At 26.9% G+C, this 20,135-nt stretch overlaps 1 protein-coding gene across 1 annotated transcript in view; it reads left to right on the forward strand.

The window, feature by feature from the left end:
• The window catches only part of LOC100165697, a 127,030-nt gene that overhangs the window by 75,580 nt on the left and 31,315 nt on the right, over positions 1-20,135 (forward strand). Inside the window, exons 61-66 of the mRNA XM_001942580.5 lie at positions 8,442-8,551; positions 8,693-8,805; positions 10,005-10,116; positions 10,247-10,376; positions 12,019-12,227; positions 14,369-14,525. Coding sequence (XP_001942615.2) covers positions 8,442-8,551; positions 8,693-8,805; positions 10,005-10,116; positions 10,247-10,376; positions 12,019-12,227; positions 14,369-14,525 — 831 coding nt within the window. The remainder of the gene's footprint in view (positions 1-8,441; positions 8,552-8,692; positions 8,806-10,004; positions 10,117-10,246; positions 10,377-12,018; positions 12,228-14,368; positions 14,526-20,135) is intronic.

Consider the following 20,135-nt stretch of genomic DNA (forward strand, 5'->3'; position numbering starts at 1 on the left):
GTCAGAATCAAACAAAACACTTGTAATAAAAAAAAATATAATTTGGGTAAAATTGAGGAAGTGACTCGAACAATAAATTACCTCCGTTAAAAATTGAAAAATCAATAATTGTAACAAAACGATTATACACTCATAATTTATACTGAAGTAAAAATACAACATTTTTAATAAAAGATAAAAATGCACATTTATTACCGAGTTAAATATTATATATATTGATATAGGTGTAATGTATATATTATATATATTTAATGATTTGTATTTTGAATTTACTATATTATGTTCATTAGAATAATACCAACATTATATTAAAATGTGAGAATGGTAATAAAAAAACATATTTTAAAATATAATTATGAAGGTTAAATACCTATACTACAGCTATATAATATCAAAAGATTTATTTGATAAGAAACATGATAAATTATAAAATGTTCACCAAAAAAAATTTTTATGAAAATTTGCATCACTAATTATCCCCCAAATTCCTAAAAATATCATATTAAAAAAGAGTATTTAAAAATTGTCGTATTTTAATTTTTGGAGAAGTTGAAATCAAAAATTCAAAAACGTTGGAAAGTTGGTTTCAAGTAAACTTGACGACAAATTCAAATCTGTTGTTAGAATTCTTATAGCTTCATTAGATTAATTGGTATGTTTGACAAAGAACCAGTCTAAAATCCTACATATGTCGTATGTGTGTTAGACAAAAACAGAAAATCACGGTATCGAATCCACTTAAGTGTGGTGGCGTAATAAGATATTTTCTTCACCAGTTTCGCTTTATATTCGCTCACAATTGAAAGAGATCAATATGATAAAGACGACAAACAGAAAACATGTCTATAATAATAATTGCACCAAAGTCGAAAGTTATCAATATGTCGAATCGATGGGAGCAGCCGTTAAAGCAAAAAACCGATACAAGGAACCCTCCTTGGTGGCTCCTGGTGACTGCCATGTTATCCATCCTCCCTGCCTTCAGTGTTTCAGCTAACGTCATTGGACCATACGCGTTTACGCCGTTTGATCGTGTGTGTTATAAGAAATAATTATATCGTTTCTGTCCGACAGACATTATAGCGATAAACATTGGGGCAACGCCACTCGCCCAATACTTAAATCGCGATTGGGGGGACCAATAACACTGAATCAAGCAATATAATGAGCTTAATCTACTGTGAAATCAACATTTTGTTTATAACCGTCTAGGAAATTATATTTTCCGAGACGATCAACTGTGTCGCAGTCACATGGGTAGTAATTTCAATGACCAAAGCCATTGTCCCACATAAAAACAGACGCATTAAAGTTGGCAAATTTTACAATGTCCAATGTAAAGCGAAAAAATACGAATGCAAACAATATGAGTTATGTGCAATATTCGCATTATATTATACGCAATAACAGTGTGCATTTTGTAGTTAAATACTGAATAGGGAATTTACGTAATTCACTGCAATCATCCTCATGGCAGTACCTATGTAATCCATCGTTGTTTTATTATTGTAAACTAGCATACATTTTGTAAAGTAAATGTATAATAGGTACCGTGGTAACTAAATATATAGTGTTTAATTAATCGAGGAAAATCCTATTTGGTTCGATTTGTGTAAACAAATAAGCCGGGAAAAGGGAAGAGATTTTATAATATGGTTGTGATATGTAGGACATTGTAGGTGCAAGGTGCATACTATTATATTGTGTACATTTGTATTTATCTTTAATGAGTTACAATTAATTATAACATTTTGTATTTATTGTATTGAATACATATTATGTATAACGTGGGAAGTACCTTAAAGACAAGAAATAATTTATAATAATAATATATTGAGAACATAGTATATTATAATATGTATGCCATATAGATAACGATGCATTTTTTGCATTACCTACATTATATAATAACAAAATAATAATATATTCAATACACAATTTCATTTTAGAGCACAACTTGAATTAAACCCACATAAAAAATGTTATAAAAATAGCTTATTTTTATTACTCTGGAGTATTTATCTACATAGTATATAATATGAACTATGAGTTATAATAACACTGCTTGTATATATTATAATATAATAATAATCCGGACGAGGAAGGTAGGCGCGGAAGCAATATGTACGGAAAGACCTTGAACATAATTTGTATAATCTCTGAATAATTAAAATGTATAATAATTTGTATTTTCATATAAATTTAATTATTTTGGTAATTTTTAAAATAACGATTTTAAATTATTTTCGTTGTAAGACTGAGGTTGATTAAAAGTAAAACGAAATTAATTAAAAACAAAATAGTTTCTAGTCTAATAGGTATATGCAACAATAGTCGGTAAAAATGTCCACATTAAGAATGGCCACAGATAAAATATGGGTAAGTGGTTACATTTTATAGTTTTATAACAAAATAATTTGAACATTTTCGTGAATTTTGTAATTGTTGTCAAAATTTGAACTTTAAATACCTACTGATAAAAAAAATCCTTTTATATAGTAGAATATATTATATATTGTATAATACACAATAGCTTTGAAACTATAAATTCAGGTTATGTTTTCGGTTCCTTCTTCTTATTTTTTGGTCTCAGCCATTAAAGATCATACCGTTCACTAAACACTCTACTTATGTCCTCTGCTATTTCTTGCCAATGACTATTTGGTTCTTCTACCTCTCTATCCCTTTTTACACAGTCCTTACACTGCCACATTAACCGTCGTCTTCCGAGAGTCTCCTTCCTACCTAGGTATTGGATTTTCTTGAATTACCTTTCTTATCATCGAATCATGCTTCCTCCAGAAATATTCTGACCAAACTTTCTTATTTTTATTTATTTTAATATACCTATATACCTATACCTATATTTTCGAACCTTTTGTCTATATTCTATACAAGTATCGTATGATATAATATTAATAATATTATTATCTATACAATATGCAAAATACATGTGTAATAAATTAATGCGTCAAGTATTATATCATAGGTACCTACCTACAACCTACTACAATATAATGTCTAAATAAAATTGTTCTGTGGCATTTCAAGTCATGACAACGTGTCGACAAAATGATAATAATACGTATGGGCTATGATATTAATGTAAATTGTAAATCGAAGTTACTGGGTGAAAGGGCATGTAAAACATTTGTTTATAAACCACAATAATATATTTAATAATAGGTATTAGAAATGAAGTCTAAGTACAATTTTGTATACAACTGTTGGGCCTTCTATGCATTCGATTCAGTGCCGTAGCTAGGGAGTGGGCACCGGGGACACGCCCCCCCTCGAAATTTTTTTTAGCTTGTTTTATATTATATTATATGTCTGATAAAAATTAAAAGTTAAGGCTGTCGAAGTTAACCATTTTGAAGGGGTCGGATTTAGGAAATATTGTACATCCACCGTTAGTACTATTAGTACTATGTGAGTAGTGACTGATCATTAGTGTGTGCGAGTTCCCCGAACGCTTTATGTAATTTAAGATAAACGACGGCTAAGATTATTGAACCCCAGTAAAGTACATCACGCAGTCACGTCAGAATATTTTGTGATTAAAAAATGTTCAACTTACATGTGCTAAAAAACTCCCAAAAAGTGGAAGACAAATTCAACAAAACACACAAAAAGCGAAGAAATTGTTATGTTTTTTCGAAATTAAAATTGGATTTCTGGAAGTATATTTTTTTCCGCTTATTAATCTAATTGCACAAAAAAACGACCAGCTTTCAACAGTCCTAATATAGTCTTGTATTTTTGTTAGTAAATTTTAATAATATTCGAACATAAATGGAATTTTTTGTTTACAACACATTTTGATATAATGATAATAATATTGATGAAGACATTATAATAACCTATGGTTTACAATCATATTAATGCATTGTTATATTAAAATGTAGCCAATGTAGGTACCATACTTGTTAAAATAAATATAATACAGTCATAAAACGAGTTGTAGATACACTTTATGAACAAAGGGGTCATAATTAGATATTCTAACATTTCAAAGGCTAATGAAAAAAATTTAAGTGCCCCCCCCAACATTTTTTCCTGGCTACGGCACTGATACGATTATTTAATTTTGGTTTCAGTAATAGTGGTACGCTGTAGAATATATAACTAAATACTTGTATAGGTATATTTGTATACTTGTACTTGGCGAACAAAATATAACAATGCTGTTATCAATCACTACGTAAACTCATTTAATTATACATCATATTGTCGGTGCATTATAATAATATTATATAGAAATGTATAGGTGCGCGTATTGCCGCAGAATTTTTTTTTAAATAAAATTGCTTTTGACGTTCGGTGCCTACTACGCAGACTTTCATCAAGATAAAAACAAGTGTCGTTTTCACTTATAAAATGTAGGTATTATAAAAGTTAAGCATTAAAAGGATTTAGGTATAATACTTTATATAAATATAAAAAAAAGAGAAACATAATAACTAGCGTCAATCGAAATGTTGTTAAAATATAAGAAAATCTAGAATATTATGTAGGTACCTACGTATTATAAAACTTGATAACATTTTCACGTAACACTATATTTCTTTGATGGATTTTGTTGAATTTGTTTGTGACTTTTTTATGAAGCTGTGAGATACTTATAAATAGTAAATACACATTTATAGAATATCTGTAATTTTGAACTCTCCCAGAAACCAGTAGAGTACAATAACTAGTAAGACTTGTATTTTTATAAATAGTAATATATATTTTTGATACCATAATGGAATAAACCTGCTATTTTATTTAAAAGTAATTTTGACTTAAAAACTTAAAAACAAAATAAAAATTGACTAATTGAGATCCACTTCAAATGAATCAGAAATAGGTACATTTTTTGTGGATGTCGTCGAATATTCGGAACATCTCTAGTTCGTATCATCATAATTATTATTTAATAACTGTTGTAATGAATTTATTGTAAAATATAAATAAAATATTTACTAATATATATGTAAGATAGTGTTTAGTACCTACATTTTACCAAAAAATAGCTAAAAACAAATTAATATAAAATAGTTTAAACAAAAATTTTATTTTGAAATGATTCGCTCATTTAGTAAATTTTGATTTTATAATCATACTTGTGAAGTAAAAATTAGTTTAAAATAATAGGCCTGCCAAATTAAGGTATACAAAAAATAGATGTTCGTATTTATAGAAATATACAAGTTTTCTGCGCTTGCTGCCCTTTCTGGGAGATTTAAAAATATAGAACTTTCCTATAAATGTGTATTTAGATTTTAGGTACCTACCTTTGAGCTTGTAAAAAAAATCCCGATTCAGTCCATCGTAATCTGGCCATGAAATGTAAATATGTGGTGTTACCTGAAATAAATTAAAAGTTATACAATATATATATATATATATTATATACATCTTATAATATTATAATCTTAATGTATTTACGCGTATACGTTAATTAATATTAAAACACGATTTCAATTATTGAAATAGTTATACTAGCAGTGTTAATTATAGATACGAAAACTTAGTGACAACACGTTATAATATTTTCGTATACAATTTTTTACAAATCAGGCCTATTTTGTTTCCCGCAAAACCAGCTTTAAACCATATTGACGATATTATAATATAATAATTCATGCAAGAAATGTTAACGTAGATATTTATACTGGTACATGATTTGCACTTTGCAACATAGGTAACCTATATAGCTTATTAATTTATTATAATAATAAAATACACACCTGCCTTATGCAAGAAACTCACCAAAATTAATTATATATTAATTGAAAAACATGCAATATATTTTGTAGTTTGTTAATAAAATTAACAAAATATATTATTAAAATTGAAATTATTAAAATCAAGCTTGAATATTATAGACTGTTAAATAGCAAGTAATATTAATATATTTTAAACTTGAATAGACTTCAAATTGTGTACGATCATAATATTAACGTCTCCACCGAAATCGTTGGGGAATAGAGAACAATTTTGTTCGCATAATTACCTACTCATTCCATTGAGCATATTATTATACTATATTGGCATCAATCCATTCGTACAAGATTGCAAAAAAAAACTAGTTTTCGTGTACATACGCGTACGATTTCCTTATACGAATTGCACGTAAAGAATGTTTTCAACAATTTCTAGTCGTGCCAAAAATAACCCGATAGTGATATACACATAATATAATATGATATTCTCATTTATACAAATTAAATATCTCGTTTAGTAACTACTACTTACCCACATAATATTATTATATTTTCGACATACATCTTGTACTTTTTTTAACTATTCATTTTAATTTAACTTAATTTGTGCCGATTTTCAGCTGCTTTACGTGTTGCGTAATAATTAATTGGATTCACTTCCCGCTTGACATATTACCTCCAAATGCCAATGAATGCGTATTTCGTACATCGTACGGTGTTAGGAACTAGGAAGTAATATATAATATGTCATGCATGTGTGATGTTGTGTTTAAAGTTAAAATTTAAGAGTATTAGTATTGACACAGATATCGAGGTCCAGAACAGTTGTCTAAAGTTGATTCTGTGTGGGTTTTATTTCACGTCATCAATAAGATTTAGCGGGTTCAGCAACGATGACGTCAATGGCGACATTTCAAGGAGCTAAAATATTGTAACCATCGTTAAAAAAAAATCTGAGTTTATCCTACTTGTGACGTTTTGAATCTGATTTAAGGGGTGAGACCCTCCTCCTCTTATAAATGTATTATTAATTCATCAGTTTTTATATTTTAAACACTCAATATATCTACTATCTGAATTTTGAATGTTAAAAATTATGTACAACATCGTGTAATTTATATTAAATTTTATTACAATAATACACTTACCTATAATCATATTACTAAGTAATAACTAATAATACAAGGAATAATAACTCACTACAGTACTACCTACTATAAACTATCATGAAATATATTTTATACATATATTGCTATTATTATAATATCAAATTAATCTATAACTGAAGAATAAAAATGCATATTATGAAGGTTAAGTAAATCCCACGATATTAATAATTTGGCTGATCTCACCAGACATCAAAAGTAGCACGCCAGACTGTTTTTAAAAGACAACAGCGAATTCCTGTATATTTCCGCCACCTCATCAGTCATCACCATACAAATCCCATCACTGAATAACGTATACACAACGATTCTTTCAAAGTTAATCACTAATTTTCTTTAAAAGTCTTAATGCGAATTTTCATTAATTTTTTTAAAGATTTTTTAGGTCATTGTAAAACCACATATTTGAAAAAAAAAATATTTTTATTATTAGAACACTATCCAATTAGTACATAATATTACCATATTGCTATACGTACCTATTAACTATTAGTTACTGCTTCCTTTATGTTCACGTAGGTAAAGAAGTTTGTTATTTAAATATAATAAAAATTAGGTTTTTCCATACCATAATATTGTAAAGTTTAATAATATAATATAATTGTAAATTTTATAAGTAAAATGTATTTATCTTAATCTGTATCTTATCTAGATGACATTTTTGTTATCTTTTCTGAGCATTGGTTAAATGGTTATAACTTATAAGTATTAAAAGTTTTGATGAGCAGAGTGGATTGATACAAAAAAATATCGGTTACTACTCCGCCCAATATATGTAGTATAAAATATATATACTATAGATAAAATAGTATATACTACGCTTTATTATTATCTATTTTACTAAAAATAGTAAAAAATATATATTAAAAAAAAATAATACTCTTTAGCAGTGACGAACATACAAATTATGTAAAAAAAAAGCTAATACTTTTCATGGCAATGTCAAATGATAGTTTTTACCTCTGAAACAATCACCCTGTATATTATATAGGTACGTTATCATTATTACTATTACATAATATATTATGCCAGCAGAAACGCTACATCAACGATATGGCGTAGACACAAAAACTTACTTTATTATAGGTGATATACAATTCGTACTTATTGTATATTTCATATTGTATCCTGTAGGTATACATAACAACTTGGATTGTTGTTACTCGTATTAGATTTTCCGTTATCCCGCACCTGTACATATTTTACGAAAAAATGTTTGAATAATTTATTCCCTTTACCAGCAAAATGTCAATCTCCTCGTATACGAGGGCAAACGTCAAACGAATGTTGTAAGTACTTAACCTAGGTATCTATTATCTATAGGTATCAAGTATTCTATTATATGCGGTTATGGTGTATATGTGTGTAATGTGTGTGTAAACCTACGTACATCATTTTTGGTACTCCGTCGAAAAACTTTAAAACATGATGCTGGTGTAGGCATTTCGCATATGAAAGTTTCACTTTGCATAATATTGCTGCTACGCTGTTGTATGTCAAAAAGACAGACGTGTTATATGACGTGTGCGTTCATTTATGTGATGTGTGTTTGGAATGATTTCAGCGACCGAAATGAACGCCCTCAGACTGGAGATAATGGACGGCGTGAATCAATTGCTCAAGTTGCCGTTGATCTCTTACGTGATTGACAATACCAAAACAATGATCAACCAAGTAATAATCATTACGCAATCGAAAATATAGACTGTTGTTCAGATAATATAATATAATCTTAAACAATGAAAACATTTTATATTATATTTCTACGTGCGCCTTATCCACGGCCTATTTACATTGTTTCGTTATGTTTTTTAGTTTGTGTGGTTTTGCGAATACATTGACTTGAGCAAAAAAATCCAAAACATTATTCCAAAACTAGTGAATCGATTGTACGATCTAACGTACACGGCAGTCGACAACGAAATGAAGTAAGACCCGTGACAGTGTTTGTATACAAGATGATTCATTAAACATGCTCATCCTCATTTTACTTAGATAACGCATTATATTTATTCAAATACCGATTTTAGAATTTTCAAATTTATTTAATTACTATATTTTTAAATACTTAATCCATTTAAGGAGTACCCTGTATTTTGTGACAGTAAAAACTTTTTGTTTTCAAGTGAAAACTTATCTCTTTATTGTTGATTATTGTTAAGCAGAACCTTTTGATACATCTTAATTGACATTTAAAAGAGTAGGTATGGTATGGTCTTCGAGTTGTTTAAATGTGTGTATTAAATATAATAGGTTTAGAAGATGATTAGTATTAGGCTATAGTGGTTTGAGAATTATAGTAATTTCTGTTAATCTATAAAAACGTTTTATAATTTGTATAAAACCACTAAGGCTTGCATTTGAAAAAAAAAATTTCGTTTTATGTTATTTACAATTTAAACGTTACACATTTCTTGCAATTATCGTTAAAACGTTATTCAACTTTTGCGTTTATCGTTATTCAGAATTTAAACGTTATCCAAGTTTTGCGTTTATCGTTATTTAAAATAGTGTTAATAACAATTAAATTAAAAAATAATAACTAATTCGGGTAACTAATGGCCCGGATACGGAATATAATATAATCAATTCTTAAATTGTTTGCATGATTTTAAAATTTTTCGTTCAATGATATTCTATAAATTCCGTGTTGCGTTATGTTTTGTTTAATGATATAAAATATACTTTGCTAATTTTTATGTTTTGTTTTGCGATATATAATTATTTTAGATTATCGCTTTCCGTTATAATTACGTTTACAAATTTCAATCGTTTTTTGTCAAATATAACGTTATTATGACGTTTGCAAACCCTGGGTTTTATACTATAAAAATGTCTTTTTATATAATCATGAATAGACTATGTAATATATCTATCTTATATTTTATGTAAAATCATTATAAAAAAAAATACGGGTAAATTGTGATTTTTGAATCACCCTTATAATTGCACCACTGCCGTTGGTAAGGACAATAGGCACCTAATTGATATAACGATGTGCCGAAGTATCGATTACCAAACTTTGCTTTTTCAGCGGGTTTTCGTAAAAAATATAATGAAGTTTATTTGTTTTCACGTTTACGATTGACAAAATAGTTAATTTACCGATGATCGTGTTTTATTTTAGATACCACAAGGCGAAAACAAAATTTATATGCAATCCGGAAAAAGGAATTCTAGAATTGGAACAGAAGTTGCCGTTCTCGTGGCACGCTTTCAATGAAACGCCTAGATACGAAGTAATTGTCGATACGACATACGAATTATAAATTATTATTCACGATATAATATACCTACTTAACTAATTGCGCCAAAAACAATGAAATAACAATTAAATGCGATCGTTCGCCACTCAATGGTTTATTTTAGGAAATCCCAGAATACAGAATGGCCACTAAACTATTAAGCATGTTTGCGCCATCCAATGTGACGTTTTGGTTTGTGTACTACAATTTGATGCCGTTTATGGACTACACGAATTGGCTGCCACCGTTCCGAGGTAGATTAAACTATTTAACTATTTAAAAAGATCAAAGCTAAAGTTAAGTTAAAAAGTTAATATTTTTTTAAATTTATCTGCTAAACTAATTAGTTAATTTTCTAGTTAACTCTAAAACATCCGTTTACATTTTTTCTATAAATTTGGAAAATGAATAGGTCGTCAAGTTGAAATCGTGTTTATACGTCATATCCGTTGTTAAGACTAATATAAATTATTTGTTTTATCACTTACTATACACAATGGTTTTAAATACAGATGTACAAATAAATATTGATTTAATAATTTAGTTTATATGAACGCATGTAATTTAGCTTTAGGTAGTGTGCTATAAGAAAGAATAGTATATCTAATAGTATGGTGCATTTTTAATAAATATTTGGTTATTATTTAAAAAAAATTAAAAGTTTCCCAATCATTGTATTTCTGTAGATATGTGTAGGGTAGTAATTAAAAAAAAATAATTAACTTCTTTTGGTCTAAGTTAAATTAATATTTATTCTTTATGTTATTAACTTTTTTTGTATAAATATAATATTAGTGTTTGTTAACTATAACTTACAGAGCGTCACTTTATTACCGGTGACCTTACTCTATCGAATAATTTTTTTTTTTTATAAACTTGCGCATACCTTTGGATGGCCTTTGAATGTTATAATATTATAATATAGAGAATAATTTTATTTTATAAGTAATAAATAATAACGACCAATAATACATGTAGTTATAATATAGGCAAATAATGCTATAATATTATATAATAATATTTAAAATATTATGTATTATAAAAACAGATTTGACAGAGAAATATTTGTATATAGTTAGAAGGGTGCGCGGGTATCTCATTACATCTAAACGATCGAATCGGAAACGTAATAAATATTATACTTAATTTACAAAATAATTTGTCTACATATGTCACGCACAATATTTAATATTATACCATAAACTTATCAGAAATATTTAAATAAATTTGACCTGCCGAGTATAAATTAGAATTAATTAGAGACTATCTATGTGTATAATATCAGCAGCCGTTCCAAAAAATAGTTGACACTTGATTTTAATGTTTAAATTCTACTGTATTAGGCTAAACACCAGCACTTGTAATTTTATTGTTTTTATTTATATACCTACCTAAGTATTATTAATTATTATTTACTTTGTATAGTTATTACTTATTAGTTATATATTTATGTTTTATCTTTTTGTCAGGTGAAAAGAGTATTTAAATTTTGCATCTAGAAAAGTAACTAGATTTAATAGATTAATAATCCTTGCAAAAAAGCAAGATGTATTGATAATTCACATAATTTATATCGCATTATATTATGTTTTATTTATATAGAATATTGGGCTTTGATCCAATTGATAGGTTTTTTGATGTTGGGTCACGGATCAGAAAAATTAAAATACCAGTTCGATTTTATATTAGCAATATTAAGTGTTATGGTGACCTTATGGGACCATCTCTAAAAATATGCTAGCTATTAAATACTTTTACAACTTTTGTGCATGACTGATACCATTCGTGAAACAATAATACATTTATATAATATTAATATATTACAATATTATATTTACTTACCTGTTTTTTTCTACTACCTACTCAACTTGTTGCGTAACCACGCTCGTGTTGCAGCTCACGCGATGATAGTCGGCTCGCAGCATTTTGTGACATTCGACCAGAGACATTACGACTTTAAGGGCCAATGTTCATATCTGCTGGCTAATGATTTTGTCGGGAATGAGTTTTCCCTGGTGCTCAACTACGAATCTGAAATCAAAGGCCACTACACGATGTTCCTGATACTTGGGTCCGAGACGATTTCGATAGATCTCCTTCGCAAGGTACGATGAGCGTGCATAATATATAAACTATAGTTTCGTAATAAGAAGCTGACGTCCTTTTCAGCACACTCGAAAATATTATTTTAATACCACCAATATATTGTCATATTAGTATACAAGTTATTAATATCGCGTCGTTGTTATATGCATGTGGCAAAAAACCTATGAAAGACCGCCTTTCAAGCATATTGAAGTTTGCGCATAAGGAAGTTCCCTCGACTTTAAAATTTCGATTGCTTATAATTGTAGCAACTGTGACCTATTATATGACGGTCACTAAGCACTATAATTTAGACTCGAATGTCATGCTATTAATAATTTAGTAACACGGGCTGCGTTTAATACTCGATTTTACCGTTTCCGCCTCTTAATAGTATGAATTTATTTAATATGAATACCTAAGTTTATAATTTAAAATAAACACATACAATGATAAATTGTGAAAGTAACGATCCCTTAATTGCTTTATTAAAATATTTGTATTACCTGATACCTAGGTAAATACTAAATTATATGGATAGCGTACATGCGACATGTTGAACGACAATTTTATTATTTTGGTACCTATATAAGATGACTGAAGAGCGTTATTGTAGTATGTGATCCACCAACATTCCCTCTAACTATTCTGACTTCTAAAATTTAAAATTATAAAATATATTTTTTGTGCTCTGAGTAAAGTGTGGTAATTTTATGAAAATAAAATTGTAAAATGTTTCAAAATGTTTAACAATCATAATCGGTTGGAAATTGTTATTTTAAATATTGCCACTTTGATTTGTAAAAGTGGAACTTATCTTTTTTTTTTATCAACAAAAACTATAGATACCCATAAAATCATTTAAATATTCAATACAATAAAATACTTATAATTTAAATAAAACATTTGCGATGATAGCATAATTTACCTATATTCTTTTTATATAGAAAATAAATGTATATAAATTTAATATTTATAAATAAATTATAAATTAATATATAGTATTATACAGTAAATTAAAAGACAATTACTAAATGAGCTAAAGTACCAAATTATAAATCAATAATAAACTAGTTTTTATAAAATATTGTTCAGGAAAATGATTGGTATTACTAAATAGTTTTACTTTAATACTTTAATACTTTAATACTTTAATACTTTAATACCGACTAGCTATGGTACAAATAATAAAAAAAAAATGAACTCGATTGAAATATATTATTTTATAAATTTATCATAATCATAAGTAAGTACGCATTATATTTCACTACTTCAGTTCTATTTAAATCAATGTCTAAACTATTTTTTCACTTTATCCAAGCTAACACTATATTCGCTTTCGTTTTCCTGGAAGTCTATGTTATTATTATCAGTTTTTTTTTTTTTATTATTTAAGTTTTCTTCATTTCCTTCACTATAATAATATACAAAATATAAGATGAAATGAATAAAAAAATACAACAAATAACTATTTAATTGATATTCCCTTGAATTCCACATTACGCGTTAGATAAAGAAGTGTAAGATATTAAATAGATAGGCTATTTTCACTACAAAAGTTATAAGTATATCTTCTGAATTATAATGAATTTTGAATTGTTGTTGTATCGTCTGACTCCCAATACAAATTAAATAATTCAGGTTTTTGTGCTTTTATTATGTTTCCAAAATATTGGCAAAAGGATTTCATAATTTTCTACAACGGCACATTGTACAAATATAGTTACAGAAACGTTGATTGATCGTAATAATTTTAAGTAGATCACACATAATATACTTACTATAAAATAAATCTAATTCCGAGTAGGAACCTACAAAATCGACCCTCGTACATGTCCAACTATTATTATTGTGACAAACCAGCAATATATACTTTCCATTATAATACATGTACCTACCTACTACCTACGCCATTAGAGTTGAAAACGAGCACTACATAATTATTATTATTATTTATTTAATACGTAACCAACCCAATGACGATATTATACATGGTTAATAAATGTTCGAACAGTGTATTCTGCAAATGTTATTCGCCGCACCGTACTACAGTCACGATGTGATAATATTTTTAATAATAATAATAATAACAACATTATAGTTACCTATATTATAACTATAGTACATTAAATTGTCTTCGTTTCTTTTTTTTATGTTTCAGGACGTGAGAGTTTTTCCCGACAGTATTAAACAAATGCCGTTGCAACTGAACGATACAGTTATCTACTACGAAAACGAATTGCTCATTGTAGAGAGCGAGAGGGGCTTATCTCTAATATGCAACATGAATTTCCAATATTGCACGTTTCACGTATCAGGTAAAAAAATAATAATATTATAATTATTACTAAAATTATCACAATCAGGGGCGCGTATATATGCGTAATAATAATACGAGCAAACATTATGGCATTGTGCTATCTGCGCCGTGCGCCAGTGCAGTAGATACCTACCTATATTATATACCTATAGGTACCTACTGTTATCATTAGACATAGAATTGTGATGACTATTACAAGTAATACAATACTAACCTAGCTAAAATTCATTCCATTGTACAATTATCCAGAATGTATCATTTTATGCCTTGTTTACATAATATATTAAGAAAAAGTTGTGAGTTTAAACTTCAAAACACATATTATATTATGTCACTTTTGTACATTTAAACTATTAAAATTATAAACATGTTTATTTATATTTAATATTTATACAATTATATTAGAGTATATTGATATACCTATTTACCTAAGTTATTTTTTAATTTAAATTTAAATTTATGTTATATGGGTAATTTAAAATTAATTTGATTTTTATCAACTTTTTAAAATTTGTTTATGAACGTTTGCATTTGTATGGGATGTTTTTGGCTGTATTAAGTCATGAGTATTTTTCTCTATTATTTATTAATTATTATTATGATTATTCGCTCATCCAGAATCAAAATTATCATTATATTTCCGTGCAGGCTGCAGCAATGATTATAATAGATCTTAACTACTATTATCGGTACTCACCATAATATTTTTGAGCCGTATGTTAGTATCTACAAATTTAGCAATGCACATTAAAAAGAATATTTAGCTCCGTGTACGTGATCATGCGCGTGCTCACATTTTATTTATTTATTTATTTATTTATTTATTTATTATGATTAAACGGGTGAACCAAATTACAATAGGTAGTTACGTAGAAACATAAAATAACAATATACAGCATACGATGTTGCGGAAGTACAATATGTCTAGATTTAAGTAATTAAATTACTAAAATATAGATTAAAAAAAACAATATAGTTACAAATAAAAATGTCAATATTAATATTATTAACAAGTTGCGTAATTTTGAGTACCTACCTACTTATACTATATACTGTACTCACTTTTTTAGCTAACGTATATTTGTTCCACTTTCGGTGAGTTCGATGTAATTCCAAGCATAAATACGGATATACGTTTTGTATGCACGTACGTTATTGTTTTTGCCTAAGAGTTAATAATCAAATTGTGTAGTTATTTATTTCTACATAAACCGATTGAAAAATAATGAAATGCTCCGTTCAAACGAATTCCCGGTATCTATCAAATAATAGTTATAATAATAAAACGGATGATTTTAAGTCTGCAGTAAATGTGTGTATTATCCGTTGAGGTAGGATGTCAATAAAATCTCCAAAAGACCATAAAGAGCACTAAAATCTAAAAAATCACAAAATATGCAAAATAACATTCAACAATTTCAGTTTTATGTATTATGAAACAAATTATAAGCTAACTATGTTTTCTCTTAAGCATTTTATAAGAATTATGCAAATGCTATAAAATCCCAACCAAGGTTTTACCTGGTACCAAATAATATATTTAAATAAATTGTTATACCAAAGACATAAATAAGGGGATTTGTAAAAAAAATGTGGTGGGAGACATAACCCCTAACCTCCCTTCTTTTGATCACCTCTGGTTGACGAAAATAGTTTTTGATAAAATTACTTCTTCTAAAAACACTGCGGACAAAAAAAATAATACACAAACTTGTTAGATTTTTTTCGTTTTTATTTCAATAAGTTGGAAGAATAATTTTTATTTTAATTGATGAATATCTATTTAAGTTTGAAATTTTTTAGTTCCATATCCAAAAATTATAAATTAAGTCATATAATTAGCATAGTGATAAGAGATAAGTGATAAGACATAAGAGTCTCTTTAATGTCTTCTCACTTAATGTTAATTTTTACATTGAACATAATATTTTGATTTATTTTATTATTAATTATAAGAAGTTTATTTTAAGCCTATATTTTATATCTATACTTTCAAACTGTTTATCTTGTTGATTAATATGAATCATATATTATTAACGCTGTAGTTGTCGAGTAATTACTCGTGCTAATAAATGATAAAGAGCTCATGCATTGTTTAGTCCGCGAGAAATAAGTATAAGGATTTGTAATTCGATGTACCTATTTACAAAACACAGTCTTCATTACTTTAAAATCTTTTATGTCTTAGGACTTTTTTCGTAGAAACAAGAAAGATTTTTGGGGTATCCCAGACAGTATTTAACTTAATAGCTCAAGTTCTGATAGGCGTGATCAATGCACTTTAAAAATGTTAGTTTGTTTGTATATTTTTATCTTGGTAGCTGTAACTTGACTTTAATTTGTTTGCGTATTTGATGAAAAGTTGTGTCTTATTTCTCCTACTTATTGAAAATATGACTATTGAACCTCCTAATTCGTTGGGCTGTGTTAAATGTATTTCCGTAGATTTAAAATTGTCTTCCTACATTTAGTATATTCAACATTATAGTGTTCATCTTGTTTTGAAGTATGATACAGTTGTCTGGGATCCATTCACTACTGTCAATAAATGTCGAGTCCAGTGAACATTTCTCAAGTTGTATGCCTATACATTGAAAATTGATTAGCCTCCACGTGATCACTCTTCTGTTCTTCGTGTGCTTAATTTAAAATATTTATTGGACAGAAGAGACAATAGTAATTGTTTTTAAAAAATTAATCAATTCTGAAATTGAAGCTTCTGCATTATTAAACAAAGTTAATTTTCTTGTCCCTCCGTGAAACTATCGTAATTTCCAATCCTTTCTCACTCAAATATTCCCTACTAAGTACTATTTATTTAAAGACAATCCAATACTAAAAATTATGTAGTTAGCCATTCGGGACCCATCATCTCTTGCTAAATTTTAATATTATCTATAAGTTATTTTGTATTTTTTTTCTATAATTATTTCTATTTAATAATTATATTTGTCATTTATCTTCTGTCTATCGCATGCATTTTTAAAATTCTTTACATATCTTACTCATATTATATCAATAAATAAAATAATCATTTGAAAAATAATAAATTATTTACAAATTAATTTACATAAAATGTTATTATTTTAATGTGGTTTTCATATTATTAATTTCATAATACATTTTAACTTTTTGGTGTGTAATAGTGTACTATGTTTCAATCTTGTTGACCAAGGTTTTTTTTTATAATTTATATAGGTAATTAATATAATCTTTAATTATTACAAATATTAGTCATGATTACAACAGACTTGTTTATATATTTATTTGCGTAGAGATATATAAAATAGTTACAATATAACTTTACCGTATATAAATATATAATATAAAAATGATGTATTGATGTGCTTAACTGGTCCTATTATGATTATTAAATAACATTTTCAATTTTTCTAAATAAAATGTTTTAGTGATAGACAGTATTAGTTCATTAATCATGTAGCCCCATATTCTTCATATCAATATTAACTGGGAAACAAACATGTTCTTACATTATATAAGACATAAGTATTGGTATCATAATTTCCCCTAGCCTATGAAAATAGATTTTAAAAATAATATTAATATGATATTCTTTAAAAATCAATTTTTAATACAGTAGGTAAATATTGATTATTTATTAGTGTTATAAAAATGAGAAATAAGATTTAAGAATGGTCTTTAAATTATCTACATTAAATAAAACCTTAGATTCATTCTTAAACCAATCATGATCAAATTGAAATATAAAAATACTCTATTACATAAAATTATGACTGATATAAGTAACAAGTTTAAAATAAAGTTATGATATGAAAATGTCTGGGAGGTGTGTAAACACTGAGATGAATGTTTGCCAAGTGCCACCTATATATGGACATAACAGTAATTTTTTTTTCAATTTTACAATGTTATTTTTACTCATAACTTAATGTAGTAATATACTATATAAAGGTCAGTGACTTTGACAGTTAATAAATACCTACATTAGATATATTATGACTTAAACACCATTACATCAACACAGCGTGAAATTAACGTATTTCAAACAAAAAATTAGTAACTAAAGTTATCTGCTTATAGACTATGTATAGTCTATAAGTCTAGATATTAAATTAAAAATCTATTTAAAGTGTCTAACGAATAAATCTAGTATTTTTTTTTAAATAGAATAAAACAAATCTATTGTAGAAAATAAATCAAAATAATCTGAAATATTACCTGCAGACATTAAAATGTTTGCATATATTTTGTATTTATATTTGATAAATCAAATGTATTTTTTCCCTATAATTACTTTAACTTAAAATAAATTTCATTAAATTTAATTAAACTTAAAAGTTAACTTGACGATTATTCATTCGAAATATTAAGACAATCAATCATATTATGGAATAATTTAAATAACACTGGAACACAAAATGTCTAATTAATAAAGAATTTAATTTAAAAAAATCAACCTATGCAATTTTAAACTGGATGGGAAATATTCTCCATATTTATTATTTATGCGATAAATATCTGAAAAATTATTGATTATATTAATTTGACCTATATTATGCGAGTGGCATATTTAACTATTCAAGCATATTCCATTTGAGATTGAACTTATGAAAGAGATAATGTTTTTTAAAACTGATTCAACATAAACTACAACTATACACATGCGTTTTAAAAGTCCTAATTTTATAAAAAAGTTATATTGAATGTAATCAACATAATCATTAAAATATATTTTCAAATTAAATAAGACCCCATTGATAGTATCATTACATGTACAATTTATATTAGCTATAGAATAATCAAAGGATTGAGTATTTTTTTTTGTTAAGGAGTATCAGTGCATGACATTATACCTATAACATTTGTCAATATTTAATGACTCACCATCATTATGACACCACTGGTAAAATGATTTTGATAAACTTGGAAATCAATTGAATCACCAATAGATAAAATAAAACTTTCATTTGTCAGAAAATATCTCGTCTAAATCGATTTATTAAATAAAACAATTATAGTACTAGGTGATGAACATTGAACAAATATCTTATCATATTTTTCTTTAAAAAAACTCGGCTGAAAAATCATCTGAGCCATTTTAGATAAATCAAATATAATATAGATATTAGGTACCATTAAGAGCATTTTTTTAGAATCTAAGTGGAACGATGAATGTATTGATTTTACAATGATGTGAATTTTTTTTTTTTTTAATTTTTTTTTATTTTATTTTAATTTTTTTTTTGTGTCTATGTACACGATAAGTAGTCGAAATAATGCTTCGATTTTCAACTTCAGTATCTTGTTCGATTGGAAAGTGAATATCGTTGATGCATTGGGGAGGTCAAAATTTAAAATTCCCAGTAATTTTCAAAAGCGCCAAGAAAAACCAAAGAAAAATTAAGGAAAAACGGGAATTTTTACGCAAAATCGATTTTTCACAAAATTGAATTTGGTTTTTGGTGTAACTTTAAAAAAAAACCGTAGATACATGAAATTTTGACTGAATGTTTATATTAGCATTTTTTATACACCATAACATTTTCAAAATATTTTGAGCTCTTTACGGACATTGTCAGTTTTCATTTTTTTTTAGTTTTTTTCTAAAAAATATCATAAAATTTAT

This window comes from Acyrthosiphon pisum, chromosome X (genome assembly GCF_005508785.2).
Source record: "Acyrthosiphon pisum isolate AL4f chromosome X, pea_aphid_22Mar2018_4r6ur, whole genome shotgun sequence".
NCBI classification, from domain to species: Eukaryota; Metazoa; Arthropoda; class Insecta; order Hemiptera; family Aphididae; genus Acyrthosiphon; species Acyrthosiphon pisum.